Below are 18,676 nucleotides of genomic sequence, written 5' to 3' on the forward strand. Positions count from 1 at the left end.
AGAAGAGGATCTGCTGTGGAAACCCCTAAATGGGAGCAGCCGGATGATGATGATGAATGACGATGATGATGAAGAAGGCCCATGAGGCATAGCATACATAAAAAGACAGGATGGGCCTTCTGTTAACCTTCCATTTCTGATATCCACACAAGTAAAAAATGGCAGGCAGGTCCATGAGTCAGACGGGTAACCTGTTGAGCTTCCCTTTTTTTGATGCCACACATAAATGCATAAGGGAAGGCCCACAGGGCAGATGGGTAATCTGGTAAAACTTCTCTTTTGAGATCAGTTACCACGATGCGGTCTGCCAGGGCAGATGGCTAATTTGGATATATATATAGATTTTTTTTTTGTTTGTGGTTGTAGGCTGCTTTGTGTTTCCCTTTCCTTTTCAGTTGCTGCACATGGCTCTTTTTATAGATGACTGAGATCACCCGATCAGCTCCTCGCCGCTTGGTTCTCAGGTTTTTTTTGGCTTTAACCTTTGACTGCGTCTGTTGCACATCAGATCTGCTCTCCTCCTCCAGCTGGTGTCCACGGCCGTAGCCAAACTGAACGTCTCCGTGTGGGTCGCCTCTATGGCTGTAATTTCTGTACCAAGAGCTCTTTGACAGGTGCCAGTGACACCCGAGATCGAGCCAAACTCCTGTGCACACGGCCGGCATGTAGCGCTCTGCCCCGCGAGCTTCACGCTGCACCTTGTAGCCGTGTGTGAACTTCTCAGCAGGTTTCAATGAGGCACAACTTCCTCAAAAAGCAACTTTCATCTTAAACCCACAAACGGCGGCACTCTTCAGTGTCGACGTGCTGGCATGTTTGAGGTTAACTCTCTTAAGGGAATCTATCAACTGTGTTTAATAAGACATTAGTGTCTGCGTGTGTGTGTCCAGTCTGTCCGAGCAATCTGACTGGTCAGCTCGGCCTTTGTCTGATTGGTCATTTCTGTTGTGGATCCTCAGTCAAATGGAGTCGAGACTGGGAGGAGATTAACACACAGAAACACGAGGATACCGAGGAAAGGAGGAGGAGGAGGAACGCTGAGAGTCGCCTTCAGAGATGAGAAGTATGCACAAGAATACGAATGATGTTTTCACAGCGGGGAATGGGGGTCCGTCTACTATTGGTGGTAGTCAAAAATTGGACAGGACGTGAGAAACGTGTCTGGAAATGACTAAGAGTCAGAGGAGCAGAATTTACAGGATTAATTAACACACACGAGGATACCGAGGAAAGGCATAGGAGGTGTGCTGAGAGTTGCCTTCAATGATGGGAAGTATGCAGAAGAATACCAATTTTGTTTTTACAGTGAGCAATGGGGGTCCATCTACCATTGGTGGTAGTCAAAAAATTGGACGTGAGAAACGTGTCTGGAAATGACTAAGAGTCAGAGTAGCAGGATTTATGGGAACGAGATCGAGAAAGGAAGCGGCAGGCAAGGAGATTAACACACACGAGGATACCGAGGAAAGGCATAGGAGGTGTGCTGAGAGTCGCCTTCAGAGATGAGAAGTATGCACAAGAATACGAATGATGTTTTCACAGCGGGGAATGGGGGTCCGTCTACTATTGGTGGTAGTCAAAACGTGGACAGGACGCGAAAAACGTGCCTGGAAAAGACTAAGAGTCAGAGGAGCAGAATTTACAGGATTAATTAACACACACGAGGATACCCTGGAAAGACAGTGGAGGAACGCGGAGAGTCGCCTTCAGAGATGAGAAGTATGCACAAGAATACCAATGATGTTTTCACAGCAGGGAATGGGGGTCCGTCTACTATTGGTGGTAGTCAAAACGTGGACAGGAGGCATACAACACACTTTGAAATGACAGCCAGAGAAGCAGGATTTATGGGAACGAGATCAAGGAGAGTAACACACAGAGGAAAGAAGCGGCAGGCAAGGAGAGTATGCACAAGAAACACACGAGGATACCGAGGAAAGGCATAGGAGGTGTGCTGAGAGTCGCCTTCAGAGATGAGAAGTATGCACAAGAATACGAATGATGCTTTCACAGCGGGGAATGGAGGTCCGTCTACCATTGGTGGTAGTCAAAACGTGGACAGGAGGCAAGCAATGTGTCTCGAAATGACTAAGAGTCAGAGTAGCAGGAGTTACGGGAACTGGATGAAAAGATCAAGTGCCGGGCAGGAGTGCTTGAGACACATGATGCTACCCTGGAAAGACAGAGGAGGAACGCCGAGAGTCACCTCCGTGAGTGTTTGCAGGAATACAAATGACGTTTTCACAGCGGGGAGCGGTGGTCTGCCTACCATCAGTGGTCGTCAAACAGCAGACACGAGGCAAGCAGCGCTCTGTGAAATGACAGCCAGAGAAGCAGGATTTACAGGAACGCGATCGAGAGACGAAACACCGGGCAAGGAGAGTAACGTCCACGAGGACACCGAGGAAAGGCGTAGGTAGGGTGGGGTACAACATAATCAAGAGACATCACATATTTTTAAACGGATTCTATTACCTGGCAGCTAATGTAGCGAGCAGAAATTAAAATGACAACATGCATCTTCTTCTTCATCTTCTTTCGGCTGCTCCCGTTAGGGGTCACCACAGAGGATCATCTTCTTCCATCTCTTTCTGTCCTCGTCATCTCGCTCTGTCATCCCATCACCTGCACGTCCTCTCTCATCGCCGTCTCTTAGGCCTTCCTCTTCTCCTCTTCCCTGGCAGCTCTATCCTTAGCACCCCTCTCTCATTACACTCAGCCTCTCTCCTCTGCACGCGTTACAAAACAAAAACCTACATGACGCTGAAATAAAGACAGCAATGAAAGTTTTTTTTTTTTGTTGGTTTTATTTTAGTACCATTGATCATTTTAATAAAAAAAAGGAAAGAAAAAAACTAAACAGCAGTACTTGAATTCGTACAAATAAAGTAGTGCTGAGTTACTTAAATGTACCGATGATGGCCCACTTGTGCAGAACACTGACACAGATTATTGCACACAGAAACACGCGGCACAGGACACACACACACACGTTACAAGGCGTACAGGACCTCCACAGGATTACACGGCGTAGCTTCGCAAGGCGGACACGACACGATACACGGCGCCATCGCACAGGAAGAAAAGGGGGCCAAGTCAGAAGGAGAGCGGCGGGCCGAGCTTTGACGTCACAAAGGCATTTGCCGCCGACTCCGAGGCAAAATAAAACAACGGCTTTATACACTGCACAGCGTCTCTCATTCGCCGATCTGTCTGAGGAAAAAAAATGAAAAATACAAATACATTTCCAACAGCCACGAGCAAATTTGTTCATGTTATTAAAATCCTTCACTTTGCAGGCCATGCTGTCATTTTTTTCATTGGAAACAATAGTTGATTTTGTTGTTTTCCACGCCGTTCTCGTTACTCTCATACAAATGTGTACGCCATTAATGTGACGCCGCAAGAGTTAAGGGAGAAATGGGAAAAAGGAAATAAAATAAAAAGAATAATAAGAACAGGAGCTGGGAGGATGGAGTGTGTGGTTAGTACAAGCAGCACTCAGCAGAGTGACATGTGTGACAAAACACGGCCGGAAATGATGTGTGTGACAAAACACGGCTGTACATAATGACGTGTGTGACAAAAGATGGCTGGACATAATGACATGTGTGAGAAAACACGGCTAGAAATAGTGACGTGTGTGACAAAAGATGGCTGGACATAATGAAATAATGCATGTGTGACAAAAGATGGACATAATGACATAATGATGTGTGTGACAAAACACGGCTGGAAATAATGACATGTGACAAAAGATGGCTGGAAATAATAACGTGTGTGACAAAACACGGCTGGAAATAATGACATGTGTGACAAAAGATGGCTGGACATAATGACATGTGTGACAAAACACGGCCAGAAATGATGACATGTGTGACAAAAGATAGCTGGACATAATGACGTGTGTGACAAAACACAGGCAGACACAGTGACGTGTGTGACCAAACACAGGCAGATTTAATGACGTGTGTGACGCTGTCTGCATGGAAACACACAAGCGTGACGTACAGATTGAGGAGTAGCAAGTTAAATTACAGGAGTGGACACGCGTGGCCCGGCCGTCCCCTCTGATGGCACCCAATTCGGCGGGTTTCTGGTTGAGTTCTGCTCTGGCGCAATGTAGAGGAGTGCAGTTCTTTGGATCCGTTCAGAGGTGGTGCGGTCAGTGGTGACACTTCACCCTGGACAATGGTGTCCGCTCCCCACTTTGAAGAGGCTTCATGAAGAAAGTGGCGAGACTCACATTGAAGAGTTAAAAAAAAAAGAAAACAAAAGGTGGCGCTAAACAAAGCGCAGTCCCGGCTCCTAATCGTGATCACCTCCAGCCGTCATTTCTGGCCAAGGCCAGGCCCGTCCACCCTTGTTATATTTAAGTCCAAACTGAGGAGCGCAAACTTCCCGGATATTTGAATCCACGTCACCTTAAGTCCTGTAAACAGCAGGAACCGCACATAAAACACAGGAATTCCTGTAGTCAGGGAAGTGGAGCCAAACCTGCTCTCCATTCTGTTCACCAGCTCCTAAATGTCAGTTTTGTTTTTTTTTTTGTTTTTTAAAATCCAAGATGTGTGACCCCCCCAATGGCGGCCCCCCCCATCAACTCAGGTCAAGGCTGGACTGCTGTGTAGGTGCACATCGTCATGTCCTGCCTGCCTTTCAGGGTTAATGAGAACAAAATGTGTGTGTGTGTGTGTTTTCAGTGTCGGTGTCAAATGGGGGATAGGAAACAAATGGATACAGGACAGGTGACCCTTGAAGGAAGGATTGTCCCCAAGTCAGCCTAAAGATTATTTTCGTGCTGACGCATTGGGGTCTGACAGTGACCCTTGAGGAGATCTCGTTTGTCAAGGAAGGTTGATTTAACCATTTCTAGGACCCCAGACTTTAATCTTTTTAGATCCCTCTCAATACTATAAAAAGATTCAAGATTGGCAGCTGTCATGAGACAGCGAGACCTGGCAGACGTGCTTCAAGACTGCTCTCTTAATTCCTGCCGACGTTGGCACAGTAGAAGTGAAACAAAAAAATGGCTTATTTCATAATTGATTTTGTATATTTGAAGTGCAGCATGGTGACGCAGTGGTTAGTGCAGCTGCCTCACAGATCCTTCGATACCAAAGTGGCCCTGTGGGAGCACAACTGTAGTGTGTGACTGGGCTATGCCATTGGCTGGCAGCTGGTCTTCAGCTTTAAGTTGCCAGGAGAGTGGTGTGTGTGTTTAAGTGAAATAAGACACAATTCATTTAGCCATGTCTCCTCAGGACCCCAAAGCAGCTACGTGACTGGATGTGATGCATGTGCTCATTTCAATACCCAAGTGTGTAACAATAAACTGGTTTGAGTGCTTTGTGTCCTGTTTATTGTGCTGAGACCATGCCAAGCAGGTATACACCATAAACAAACAGGTCCCTATGAATACTCTGTGTCATTTAGGGGGGCTATACCTGACTTGTAAGAAGCAGACCAAGATGGGGCAATGAAAGTCTTAATAAGCTTATCACATTTCGCACATTGCCTATTACTAAAAAGGGTCAAGAAGTGAAGTTAATAACATCGCCCCCCCTTATACACTTCATCATCATCACACAAAGTGGAGGGGGGCTTCATCGTAGGCTACAGCAAATCGGGATCATAACATGGATTAATGAAGTGGGCTTACAGAGGAACAGATTATCTCATTTTCATCTGGCAACCTTTAAAAAAAAAAAAAAAAAAAAAACAATTAAGGGGGTCCGAGGCTTACGTAGCAAGTCAATCAGACTGAAGACAGCAGAGGTGAATTCTCAGGAAAAAACGGGTCACCAATTAAGAACTTGGATAGAATGAAAACCTGCAGCTGCTGCGGTGATCCTCCAGGACCAGACCTGGACACCCCTGGTTTAGTAAAAAATCGCATATTTCATGTCTCTGTGGTGGACGGGTGTCTGTGTGGCACAGGCTCCAGGACCCTGAACTGATGAAAAAAAAAATATGCAATACATTTCACGAGGCCCCGCTCTGAAGTAGCCAGACTTTCAGCCACGTTAAAATTTGAGACGTTTGTATTGTCAAACACACACGCACCCAGGAGACAACTGACGGGCTCGAGTAACTGCGACTTCCCGCCGAGCCAGGGGTGGGCGCTGTGCTCTAATCCTCCCTCTGCTCTTCCACCTCTGATGTCATTTCTGGTTTACTGGGCCCGCCCCTTCCTGTCTACCTGTCATATAAAAGCTCTGCTCTGCATTGTCCTTCAGTTCTGTTTTGAGCTCCTGTCTGTAAAGACTGACAACTATACAAAGCTAACACGTTGGTATCCCCGACTTTGTTTCAGTGTTTTTGCGTCTCTCATAGGTTTTAAGATGTTACAGCTCTTAGTATTGTAATTTGGAGTACAAAGTGACCGGTCAGTTACAAATCTGATCAGCCGGAATAGAAAGTCTTTAACGCAGAAAGTGAACCGGGTTGACAACACTGCGCATTGTGTGCGAGTTTGGTGTTTGTCCCTGCTGTACGCCATTGTACCTCCTTGTCCAGAGCTGAAATGAATGGGCCTAAAGCTTCAGTGGAATGGGCTGCATGCGGTCAAATCAAACAGGAGGCCTCTCTGTTATCGCTTACAATGCAGCCGCATACTGAAGATCATGGAGAAAACGTAGGCATTGAGTAAATTCGAGGGGATTTTAATGAGACGGCCCTGTTAAGCTCAAAACCGTTAAGCTGGCTCTTAAGCTTTTACTCCTTGTAAAAAAGCCAAAAAATGGATATTCCAGATGAGGGGTTGCCAACTCCGGTCCTGGAGGACCACCGTGGCTGCAGGTTTTCATTCTAACCCTTTTTTTAAATGAGTGCCCTGTTTGTGCTGCTAATTGACTTCTTGTGAATTCATTTTAATTGACTTGCGTTTTGAACATTTGTTCCTCTGAATTGCTTCATTGCTTTCCAAAACTGACATGAAGTGTGAAGTGAGGGAGCCAACAGAAGACCAACTAGTCAGGGCCTCAAACCCCAGCCAATTTCACTCCAACCAGATGCTTAATTAGGCGCCGAGTCTTGTGGTTCATTAAACTCGGTCTTTAATTCCACGGCTTGTTGCTGCTCTCGGTGTAGCACTTTGAGCTACTTTTTGTATGAAAATGTGCTATATAAATAAATGTTGTTGTTGTTGTTGGTGTGCAATGGCAGACATTTCTGAAATTGTTGATTTTCTCTTTTCTAAGAGCTCTGGTCAAATGTTTTAGGGTCCTGAGCAGATCAACGTTCTTGAGACCTTCATCGTTCAATTATTTTCAGATATTGTACTTTAGACACCAGTTGATTCGGCTCATTTTGTATCTCATTATTGTTTGGCCGCTAATTAAGGGAAAAGAAACAATTAAGGGGTCTGAGCCTTCAGGAGCGAGTCAGTTAAAATGAATTCAAAAGAAGTTAATTAGCAGCAAAAACAGGTCACTTAGTAAGAAAAGGGTGAGAATGAAAACCTGCAGCCACAGGGGGCCTTCCAGAACCGGAGTTAGCAACCCCAGTTCTAGATTCCAAAGATTGGAAGTGTACAGGGTATACGGACATTTATTCCTAAACTGGGAAATGTATTTTGGCGGAGCCTGCCATAAGAATGGGACTGGATCGTGTGGAGGGGCAGCGTCAGGTGGGACGTGGCTGGTGCGCTGACAGAGCCTGACGCAGCTGTTTGGTGCTTTGCTTGAGACAAACAGGAAATCTTCTGCAGTCTCGAGTCTTCGCAGAAACGATGTCCAAAAAAAAAACAAACCAAAACACACGGTGTGACCAACAGGAACTTGATTGGGTACTGAAGACCTTAGAATTGACTCGCCGTCTTTAACTCGACAGTCTCAAGTTCACCTACAGGGCCGTGGTGGGCTGAGACTCACGCTGAAAGTATCAGGGACTATCCCTAGAGGGGGGTGCCCTCTGAAATGGAGCCAATTTAGTCATCAAAGATAACACATCTGAAAACTTGAAGAAACGCTTCTGCAGATACTGGAAGAATGCGTCATCTCCCACATTGACTCATATTGTACATATAAAATGCTAATGTCTATCTGTCTGTCTCTCTGTCTGTCATGTGATTACTCACAAACTAATGGGACTGGCACCTTGATCTTGGTCTTCATCGGAAGCTTATGATCTAACATGTCCTGGAAAGCCAAAAAAATGTTAGGTGATAAAATAATTAGTTAGGTCCGCGTCTTTCACTAGTACAAAAATGATCATGAAAGTTGCTAATTCAACGTGTTAATCTTTTTTAAATATCTCCTCTCAAATATAAACAATTTACTCTGTGTTTCTGGAATCTACGCTTCTCGTCATTGTGATGTTAGGGACGTGGAATTTGAAGAATCCTGCCGATAACCTCTGCGATGTCTATCAGAGATTAGGATACGGCCGTGTTAGCTTAATGAGCTGTTGCAACACTTCGGCATTCTTGCCTTGCTTGTGACTTTGAATTGTCTTTGAAGGTATGCAAGAAAAGAAAAACGAAAACAAACAAAAAAAAAAAAAGATCAAATTACGTTTCTACAAATGTAAAGCCGTGATTTCAAAATTTGGATGCCGTCGAGTTACTTTCCCGATGACATATACGCCAATTGTTATACAGGTAAGTGGAAAAACCCACCGGGGCGATTCTGTCACAAAATTCGTAAGCTGTGAACAATACAGGTTAAGTCTCATCTGGATTGTGTGATTCATTTTTGAGTGATTGTGTCTGCAGAGCTTCACCCTGACACACAGACGTCTCTTTGAAAAGTGGTCAAGTCGTGTTCAGGGATGTCTAACTCTAAGGAAAAAATTTCACGACACTTTACTTATATCTACCTACGGTAAATGTCGGGAAAGTAACAAAATCGGACAACAACGCCCCCCCTAGCATCCTTACAATACTGTCTTCTATTTACAGAGTATACACACCAGCACCTAAAATAAATGTAACGAGACCCCGCCACGTCCTGCCTGACAGGCCTACTTTTTCATGACAGGGTCTCGGAGAGTATTCAAGGAGCAATGGGTTACAAGGCAGGAACCAAACTTAGGAGGAAGGCTGGCGTACTGCAGGGTGTTCTGACTCAAGTAGGGCCAATTCAGAGCCGCCAACAGTCCTGACTACAGTAGGAAATGATGGGGTGACATGCAGAGTCATCACAGGGGACATTCTGGGAGTGGGGGGCCTCAACCACAAGCTGTGCTGCCCCGGTGTGGACACTTTTACGAATTAGCGATTGGGAATGATGACCGTCCACCAAGCCAAGTTTAGGGACGTGGGATGGGGAGACAAGGGATACCATTTTATCAAAAAGATGAATTTTTGTAAATAGAATTTTTATTTTTTTTTATTAAAGTAGCCCACTTTACTGAGTCAAGTTTTTAAAGTTTTGTTTTACTTCACTAGGAGGGGGTCTTTTATTTTGGAAGCCATTGGAGGTTTGAACCCTTAAACATTCTGATCAGAGTTCTCTCAGTTCTCTGAGTGCAGACAAAAATGTCCTACAAATTATAATCCATGCAGTGTTATCACCCAAAGAGAATTAAAAAGGATCGTTCAAAATGTGTCATGTTCTACACAATGCTGATGTTTCTGACAGACATTGGGGTCCTAAGCACTGGAGGTCCATGGCAAACCCACACAGAACTGTGCTGTACATCATTAAAAAAAAAAAGAAATAAACACTAAACCTTACTGGAGAGCGAAGAGCAAATTGAGAACTTGTGCTGCCTTCTCTGGTCATTTAATGGAGAGCGAAAATAAGTGCTTTGTAAAACCAAGAGAAAGCCAATTCTAAAATGCACAAGAATCTCGAAAAGAGGTGGAAGAGACGAGGACGGTCACCTGTGCTTACGGTGAATCCACAAGGGCCGCTGGTTCATTTTATACTCTGTAGGGTTGGACAGAGAGTCCGCTCACATGCCACACTCACTCACTCACTCACTCACAAGGGGCACATGTTGAGATGACTCACACATCACTGGAACACGGGAGGAACATCCAGGCGGGCAAAGGGGGAACATGCAAACTCCACACAGGTAGGGACTGAGCTGGGAGGCTGCGGTGCTGACCAGTGTGTCTCATGCTGCCCTTTCTCATAAAATAGCAAAACGATGGGGGCAAAACTTTGACTTCAATGAGTGTAAGAAGGAGAGATGGTGGATAAAAAAAAAAAAAAGGAAATCGCATTTTGAATGTGAATTGTTAGCAGCTCAGTCGCCAAAGATCAGATGGGGTATTAAAGTTAAGCCCAATGCTGCATTCTAACTACTTCAGGTCACAGCCTTCATTTAAAATAAAAAACCTTTGAATGAAGCCTCTTGCATATGGCAGCTTATAAGTACTTTATATTTTTAGTACAAATATACTGTACATTTGAGTGGGAGTTAGAGGGTAAGTAAAACGCACGCTTGTTGGCAAAAGTGAAGACACATCCCAGCTGCACTTTTATTTTCTCTCAGTGACCCAAATTGGACCTGCACACAAATTATGTGGAAAAACAGGGTCACAATGTGTAGATTATCGCTACGCACGCAAGAAAACATTTCAACATTAGAGGCCAAATAAAGCAAAGACGTTCCATCAAGGCATTCAAAAGGTTACCAAAAGAAGCTCTAAGGCGAGGGGAAGATGGTGCTGCCCGCCAGGTTTACCAGGCCATTTTGGACATTTTCATTGGATGTTACAGAAAACAGTGTGTGTTCCTGAAGCATGCAAAAGGAAAAGACTTGGGGACACAGGGCAAAATTAGGAAAACAAAAACGCAGTGCAGTTACAGTCAAACTGATCTTGTGTATTTTGTGTGTAAGGCCCACATTTGGGAAATTAAATGAGTGAATTGGCCCACTCTGCCACGGTAGAGTGGGTACAGAAATATAAGTGGCATTGTGCTTTAGATAGACAGGCACTATATGATAGATACTGTAGTATAGTAGGCAGGATAACATAGATAGATAGATAGATAGATAGATAGATAGATAGATAGATAGATAGATAGATAGATAGATAGATTTTAGTATAGTAGGCAGGATAGCATAGATAGATAGATAGATAGATAGATAGATAGATAGATAGATAGATAGATAGATAGATAGATAGATAGATAGATAGATAGTAGTATAAGGCACTAGATATAGCATAGATAGATAGATAGATAGATAGATAGATAGATAGATAGATAGATAACATTAATGATCCTAAGAAATTGCAGGAGAATAACTGGACATGATTTGCATGACATTTGATTTCCACACTTACACACATACAGGCATTTTTCAACATTTTCCAAGTAGATGGTTAGACAACCGTTTATCACTTTTCCGTGGGACGTTTTCAAAAATTTCCATAAAAAAGCCATGTATTCTAATAATTTACTAAATACATAAAAATCTACAGACATGCTGCTTAACTATCCGAGTTCTTATGGCATCCACTCATGAAGCACATTACTTGCTGATCCCCACGTTTTCTGAGCCCGCTTTCCCTTCATAGGGCACCAGTGAGCCACAGCCTATCCTGGCAGCAATATGCACAAGGCAGGAGCCAGGCAGCCCCTTAACAGGACACCAGTCTATTGCAGAGCACATCTGTGGTTAGTGTTGGTGCCTCGCAGCACCAGGTGACTGGGTGGGAATCCCAGGCTGGTCAATTTGGTTTCTGTCTGGAATTTTCTCTTTCTCCCCACGTCTGTTTACATTTTGTTTAGGTAAAAGTGAATTGGCCAACTTTAAACTGATTTGGTACAAGTGAGTCTGCCCTGCCCTGCTCTGCCCCATAATGGAGGCCTTGCAGATTTCTGCCTTATGCTCATCAATACACAGGAAGGCCATGGCTTATTGAAGCCCTCTTAAATGTGATCGAGTTCACCGAATGGCGCACATTCATTCACGGCAGATCAGTTTAGCATTATTAACCATAAAACATATCTCTGAACTGTAGAATGAAGCCAACATGAATACGTGAACTCCACACAAGGAGTCAAACAGGGGTGTAAACGCAGCGAGGTAGCAATGCCCTCCGCACTGCCCAACATTACACTTGAAAGGCCCTCTTGCTAATACATATGACCTCAATAACCCCCAAAGTCTACAGGCTTCGGGTAAGTGAATACTGTACTTATATGATGGTTGTGACTCCTACGCTGTTTAAATACTGAAGAACCTCTGTTATCTGACCAAATCAGAACTTTATCTTTTTTTTTGCTTTCTTTTCCGTGGTATCAACACTTGGCTGTAACTAAAACAAACGTCTGTACAATGACTGCTGCTGTTAATTCGATTCTTTAGCGAGGAATGTGTAATTCATGCGTAGTGGCGGTAAGGTAGAGAAGGTCCAGAAGAGGTCAAGTCGTAAATTATAAGTGCATATTCTCTCTTCTGGATTGATCTCACTGAAGCATCAGCCTGACAACAGTAGATTACCCCCCTTCTCGTGTTTACCGTATAATTTGATATTTCTTTGCAAATACAAATCTGCTAATACAGCTGCAGAAGCAGCTCCAGGAAAGGAGAAGGAAGACACCGATCTGCCAACAGCTAACACGTCATACATTCAGTTTCATTCGCGCGCTCCTCTTTTACACCCTTTGGGTTTTTCTATACTCAAGTCCGCTTATACTGACACATGCAGGGATTATGTACACACTGTGAAATTCAGACACACCACGGTGCTTACTTATTATTTTTTTTTCTTTTTTCACAGATTCAGATAGCTGTAAAATTCACAGCCACAGCTTCCTATTGTATCGGCCGCTTCCCGCCATGTACCTCAGCACTCAGTGACTGAAGCAGCTCTCCCACCTCATTATCTGTTATCTCATTTTGTTCGCCGTAGCTCTGCTCATGAGCTCTCTTTGCAGTCTTTGGTTATCTTAACACTGTATCTGCACACGCAGTCCGCTCGGGATTCACAGCCCTGACGTGATTATACAAACGTGGTGCAGTCCTGCATGATCGGGGTGGTGGGCTGCTCGTGCTTGAACGTGCAGTGTTCCAACGTGGTGGAGCCTTTGAGAGGAATCATACAGCAGTCGGTCGATCGTCCACTGTGAAAGAGTCCCCAGCAGCAGATGACCCGCAGGAATTCCCTCCTCATGTCTTTACTCCTTAGTGTGTAAATTACGGGATTAAGGGCACAGTTCAGTGTGGCAAAGCCAAAAAAATACTTGGATTTGGAGAGAATTGGGCAGGAAAGCCTGGCACAAGAAACATCTAACAGCAGGATGGTAAAGGCTGGCAGCCAGCAGATAATGAAGACTCCGAGAACAATGGTCACCGTCTTTAGCAAGGCGTAGGTTGGGGAAGCTGTGGTTTCCCGGTGACTGGATTTCACAATCAGGTAAATGCGTACGTAAAGAACCACAATGGAGAAGAGGATCAACGTGAAGATGGTGACCACAAAGAAAATGTACCTTTTGGAGTATAAGGGGAGGACATAAGAGCAGTCCGAGATGTTATTAATGCAGTTCCAGCCTATAATGGGCATGCATCCGATCAATATGGAAGTCACCCAGCAGGCTCCAATTAGAAAGAACATGCGGCAGCTTTTGTTGCTCCCATAGACTTTGACCTTGGTTATCGCAGTGAACCGCTCAATGGCAATTGCCAGGAGGCTGAAAATCGAAGCCGCAAGGGTGATGAAAGCAGTACCCTCCCGAATAAACCACTCCACGGGTACAAGTTCAAACGTCCTCTTCCCAGACAGCAAAATGTTTGCAATGTAGGCTGATCCAGCCAGAAGATCGGAAAAGGCCAAGTTTCCAATAAAGAAGAACATCGCAGAGTGGAATTTTTTATTCCTGCAGACGGCCGCCAGGACCAAAAGGTTCTCCAAAATAATTATGCAGCACATCAAAATGAAGAAGATGGACATGACTGAGAGGCTTTCCTTCGACTTCTCACTGATGTCACTCTGCGAGAGATTCTTAGCATAGGCATAATATACAGAAATAACAGACTTGTTGTAATACTGCTCATACATGCTTATCATGGCGAGAGTGTGGCACTGGAGAATAGTGTCCCAGCAGAAAGTCATTATAAATCAGATTGAAGAACAGGTCGGTAGGAAGAGGTCATCTCCATGTTGGAATCCAAGGAGGACAGAAACCCCATGAAAGATCACCTGTGGAAAGAAAAGCACAGTTTAGTGTTGGGGGGAAATGCTTAGTGTTAGCTTCCACCATTACCTTCAATGGACCAGGTTTAAAGCGGAATCTCTGTGAGCGGCTGCTATTTCACAAACCAGTGACACTACTTTACGAGCCACATCTCTATCTATATGCAATCCAACGCCTGTCTGTATGTCTGTCCGCTTTTCATGGGAGAGCTACTTAACAGATTTTCTATAATTTGCCTGAACAGTCCGGTTGATTTTGCAACTTCTCTCATCGCGCTAAGTATCATAGTTTGCTTGCGGTATCGATTTATTTGTGCGAATCAGAGAGAGACGCAGCGGGCCGAGGGGAGCTGGGCGGGCCCTCCACACTCACATGCCAGCCTTGGGGTGAGTGTGTACCTTACCTCCGCTTAGCTAGCGAACGAGACAACTACTTAACGGATTTAGATCGGGTTTTTTTCTAGAATTTGCTTGAACATTCTGGTGGATTTTGTGACCTCTCTTATCGCACTATGTATCATAATTTGCTTGCGGTACCGATTTATTTGTGCAAATCCAAGAGAGACACAGCATGGGCCCTCCTCACTCAAGTGCCAGCCTTGGGGCGTACCTTACCTCCGCTTAGCTAGCGAACGAGAGAACTACTTAACGGATTTAGATCGGGTTTTTTTCTAGAATTTGCTTGAACATTCCAGTTGATTTTGCAACTTCTCTCATCGCGCTAAGTATCATAGTTTGCTTGCGGTATCGATTTATTTGTGCGAATCCGAGAGACGCAGCGGGCCGAGGGGAGCTGGGCGGGCCCTCCACACTCACATGCCAGCCTTGGGGTGTACCTTACCTCCGCTTAGCTAGCGAACGAGAGAACTACTTAACGGATTTAGATCGGGTTTTTTTCTAGAATTTGCTTGAACATTCCAGTTGATTTTACAACTTCTCACATCGCGCTAAGAATCATAGTTTGCTTGCAGGAGCGATGCATTTGAGCTAATCTGAGACAGAGGCTGTGGGCCGAGGGGAGGGGGAAGTGTGACGTCAGGAGTGGGGAGCCGGACAGGGCCCCCCTCACTGTCCTTTTTAACTGTTACACGGGTGGAGCTGCGGGGGACAGCTAGTACTGTATAAGAGGGGTGGTCAAGAAGATTGGAGCCTGAACCTGAAAAGCGTATTCTACAGTACTGGCAGGTTGAAAAGTCAAAGATGAGCTCTTGTGTACTACAAGTGTCTGATCAGCAAGGACGATGAGATGGCAGAATGGTGCCAGGACAACAGCCTCATCCTCAATGTTAGCAAAACTGAGGAACTGATGGTACATTTCTGCAAGCAGGTGAGAAAGCGTCATCTAATTTACATCGGAGGGGAGGCTGTGGAGCGGGTTAGAAGCTTCAGGTTCCTTGGGTTGTCCCTCAATGATGACCTTGAATGGTCAAGTCACACTGCAGCAATAGAAAGTCCTACAACACCTTTACTTTGTCAGGAAACTGAACAAGGCCCAGATGTCACCGACAACGCTGTGCAGATTCCACAGGTGCGCTTTGGAGTCCATCCTCACAGGGTCCGTAACATCCTGGTACAGCAGGGTCTGCCATGTGTGGTGAAAACAGCACAGCAGATCACGGGCCCTAAGCTCCCTCCGATCCATGGCATCGATGCCATGTGCTGCCTTAGGAAGGTAAACAGTGTCAGGCGGGAACCCCAGCCATCCTGCACTGCCACTTTTCACCGTCCTTGGGTGTCCAGGTCGAGTCCTGGTGGGCCGCAGTGGCTGCAGGTTTTCATTCTAACCATCTTCTTAATTAGTGACCAGTTTTTGCTGCTGATTAACTTGTTTTGCCTTCATTTTAATTGACATTACATGAGCTTAGTTGTTTCTTTTTCCTTAATGAACAGCCAAACACAAAACAAGCGGCCACATGACCAGCTCACCAGAAAATAAAGAAAGGTGAAGGTCTCGGTCATGTTGGTCTGCTCAGGTCACCAAAACATCTTGATGGTAGTCTTAGAAAAAAACAGAAAATCAACAGTCAGCTGTGGCAGAATGAGAGCAGCAACAAGTCATGATATTCAATAACGGCTTTAATGAACAGCAAGAACTCGCTTCTCATTAAGAAACTGGTTGGAGTCAAATTGGCTGGAGTCAAATTGGCTGGAGTTTGACGTTCATCCGTTGGCTCGTTTCACGTCTCATTTCTGCTTGGCTGCCATTTAATGAAGAAACGAATCAATTCAGAGGATTGAATCCTTAAAAACAGGGTTATTTAAATGAAGGGAAAAGAAGTTAATTAGCAGCGAAAACTAGTCACTGATTAGGAAAAGGGTTAGAATGAAAACCTGCAGCCACTGCGGCCCAACAGCTGGACACCCCTGATTTAAAGTCCATCTGAACACGCACCTCCAGATTCAGGGACAGTTTTTACCCAACTGCAGTTAGGCCGAGGAACAATCAGTGACCTTGTCACCTCCACTGCTACTACTGCGACTATCACAGATTATCTATCACATGCATTTGCTGTCACTTTTTAATTTTTTTCTTATTTATTTTGTCTCTGGTGTTTGTTTTCTGTCTGCAGAGGCACATACAAGTAAACCTGTCACTGTACGGTACCTGCACTTGTATACGTGATAGTAACAAACTGTTGTATCTCGTGTTTCCTGCTTCAGAGCCAAGTCACAATGCATGCTGGAAACCACCAAATCAAGTATCCTGTTAGATAGATAGATAGATAGATAGATAGATAGATAGATAGATAGATGATTAACATGATGCTAATATCGTACATACTGTCATAATGTGTCTTTTGTGTGGAAAACCCACTTAGATGTACGGCCATTTAAGACCACCCCGTTCAGTGTAATGCTTCGCCTCAACAATTCTTTTCATCGCTTCATCATCTAGAAATAACTTGGGTCTTGGCTGTCAATGTTCACTTTTTATTCCTGGCTGCCCCACAAAAACATAATGAGGTGGTGGCGGTGGTTTATTTGAAGCAGGGTTAGCAGAAACAGAAATGCGAGCGTCACTTTTGGATTCATCACAGTCACTTTCAGTTTCGCTGTCCGTTTCAGTTTCACTGCCTGAAGACACGGTCACTTCGTCATCACCGTCAACAGCATGCAACACTGAACAATGTCTCATATGAGACTCCATTATGAGGCTAGGAGAAGATGTGTCTACACCGTTGCCCGGGTAACACTCAGGACTAATACTGTTAGCACTTTTAGAGCCCGAGTAATCCTCGGATCTAAGGACCGGTTTACACTTCACGCTCAGAACGCGTATGCATCACAGCTGCCACGCGTCCCCAGCGTTCGTCAGAAATTAATTTGACGTGTGTGCGAGTTGCAGTACCAGCAAAAACATGGGTGGCATGTGTGTTCAAGTTATTGTTATGTGACATCAACATCATTGTTTACTATCAACATGTGACGGCAAGCTGCAATGCTGCTCCAACAGGAAATCTGCGTGCTACAATGTTTGATGAATGGTTCGATGTGGTGAAGCAAATCATTAAACTTAAATGCTGACATGCAAACTTATTCATGGTGCGTTTTCAAATCCACATAGGCAATACAAGCGTCACATAATGACGTGATACCTTCTTCTGTGTTGCTGTTGCCATCTTATGTTTTTTTCTTCCTACCTTCAACTCACAACACAGTGAAACTGGAAGTTGTTTTCTCCCCGTAACGATTTTCTGCACTGTCACCTGGTGGAATCCTCCAGAATTACTTGCGCACAACTATATTCGTCTTAATAAGTTAGGATCAAATTATTTTGAATGCGTCTCGTATGGTGTAATTATCAGTCAATTACTGCTACAACTACAAATGGTGTATCAATCTCTGGACTAATAAGGCAGCAATGATAACACTTTACACAGGGGGTTACCTAGAATGCATCTGTTAATAGCAGGCTGCCGTGTAACAAGACCTCCACTATGGCTTTGTTACATTCCATTAATTACAGGACTAACTGCAGTGCTAGATGAAGCCCCTAAAGCCTCTGACCATGCTAATGTGTCACCCACTTAGTTTTGTTCTTGAAAACATTTTTAAACACAATCCTACCCTAAAAGTCTTTGGATGCTATTCTGTTTGCAGGGAAAAGTGTGTGACTAGGTGGGCCTGAGACTAGGGATCTGCGCCGGCAATCAGAAGATTGCCAATTCGTATCCGTAAATGGCAGACATTTTTCCACTCCGTTTGACCTTTAACCTTCCATTGCCCCATCCTGGGTATGACGTCAACCTGCAAGCAGGTCCTCCAACCTATGAGGGAAAACACACAGGTTGGTGGCAGGATTGGCACTCCAGCCATTGTAAAAAACTACACACTGTTCCATTCGAATTAGTGTGGTGCTGAGGTGTCACCCGGTCCTAATTTGGGACCCTGAGGTGGTTCGCCATGTGGTGGGTCTCAGTGAACGCTCCCAACCCTCTACCCACTTATTTTTCTTCTTGAAAACGTTTCTAGACATGGTCGTACCCTTAAAGTCTTTGTCACTATTCTGATTGCTGGAAAATGTGTGTGACTAGAAACCATGCAAATATGTTGGCTTTAAAGGTGGTTTGTCCAGAA

General features: G+C 44.6%; 1 protein-coding gene across 6 annotated transcripts in view; it reads right to left on the reverse strand.

Moving 5' to 3' along the window:
* Positions 1 to 18,676, reverse strand: part of s1pr2 (sphingosine-1-phosphate receptor 2) — a 246,929-nt gene that overhangs the window by 70,972 nt on the left and 157,281 nt on the right. For 2 of the 6 annotated variants that reach the window (XM_039770370.1, XM_039770371.1), the window contains exon 2: positions 11,342 to 14,104. The exons of the other annotated variants lie outside the window; for them this stretch is intronic. In XM_039770370.1, the coding sequence (XP_039626304.1) occupies positions 12,908 to 14,017 (1,110 nt within the window). In that variant the 5' untranslated portion in view covers positions 14,018 to 14,104 and the 3' untranslated portion in view covers positions 11,342 to 12,907. Of the gene's footprint in view, positions 1 to 11,341; positions 14,105 to 18,676 lie in introns of those variants that run through there. 6 annotated transcript variants of the gene reach the window in all.

This window comes from Polypterus senegalus, chromosome 12 (genome assembly GCF_016835505.1).
Source record: "Polypterus senegalus isolate Bchr_013 chromosome 12, ASM1683550v1, whole genome shotgun sequence".
Taxonomy (NCBI): Eukaryota; Metazoa; Chordata; class Cladistia; order Polypteriformes; family Polypteridae; genus Polypterus; species Polypterus senegalus.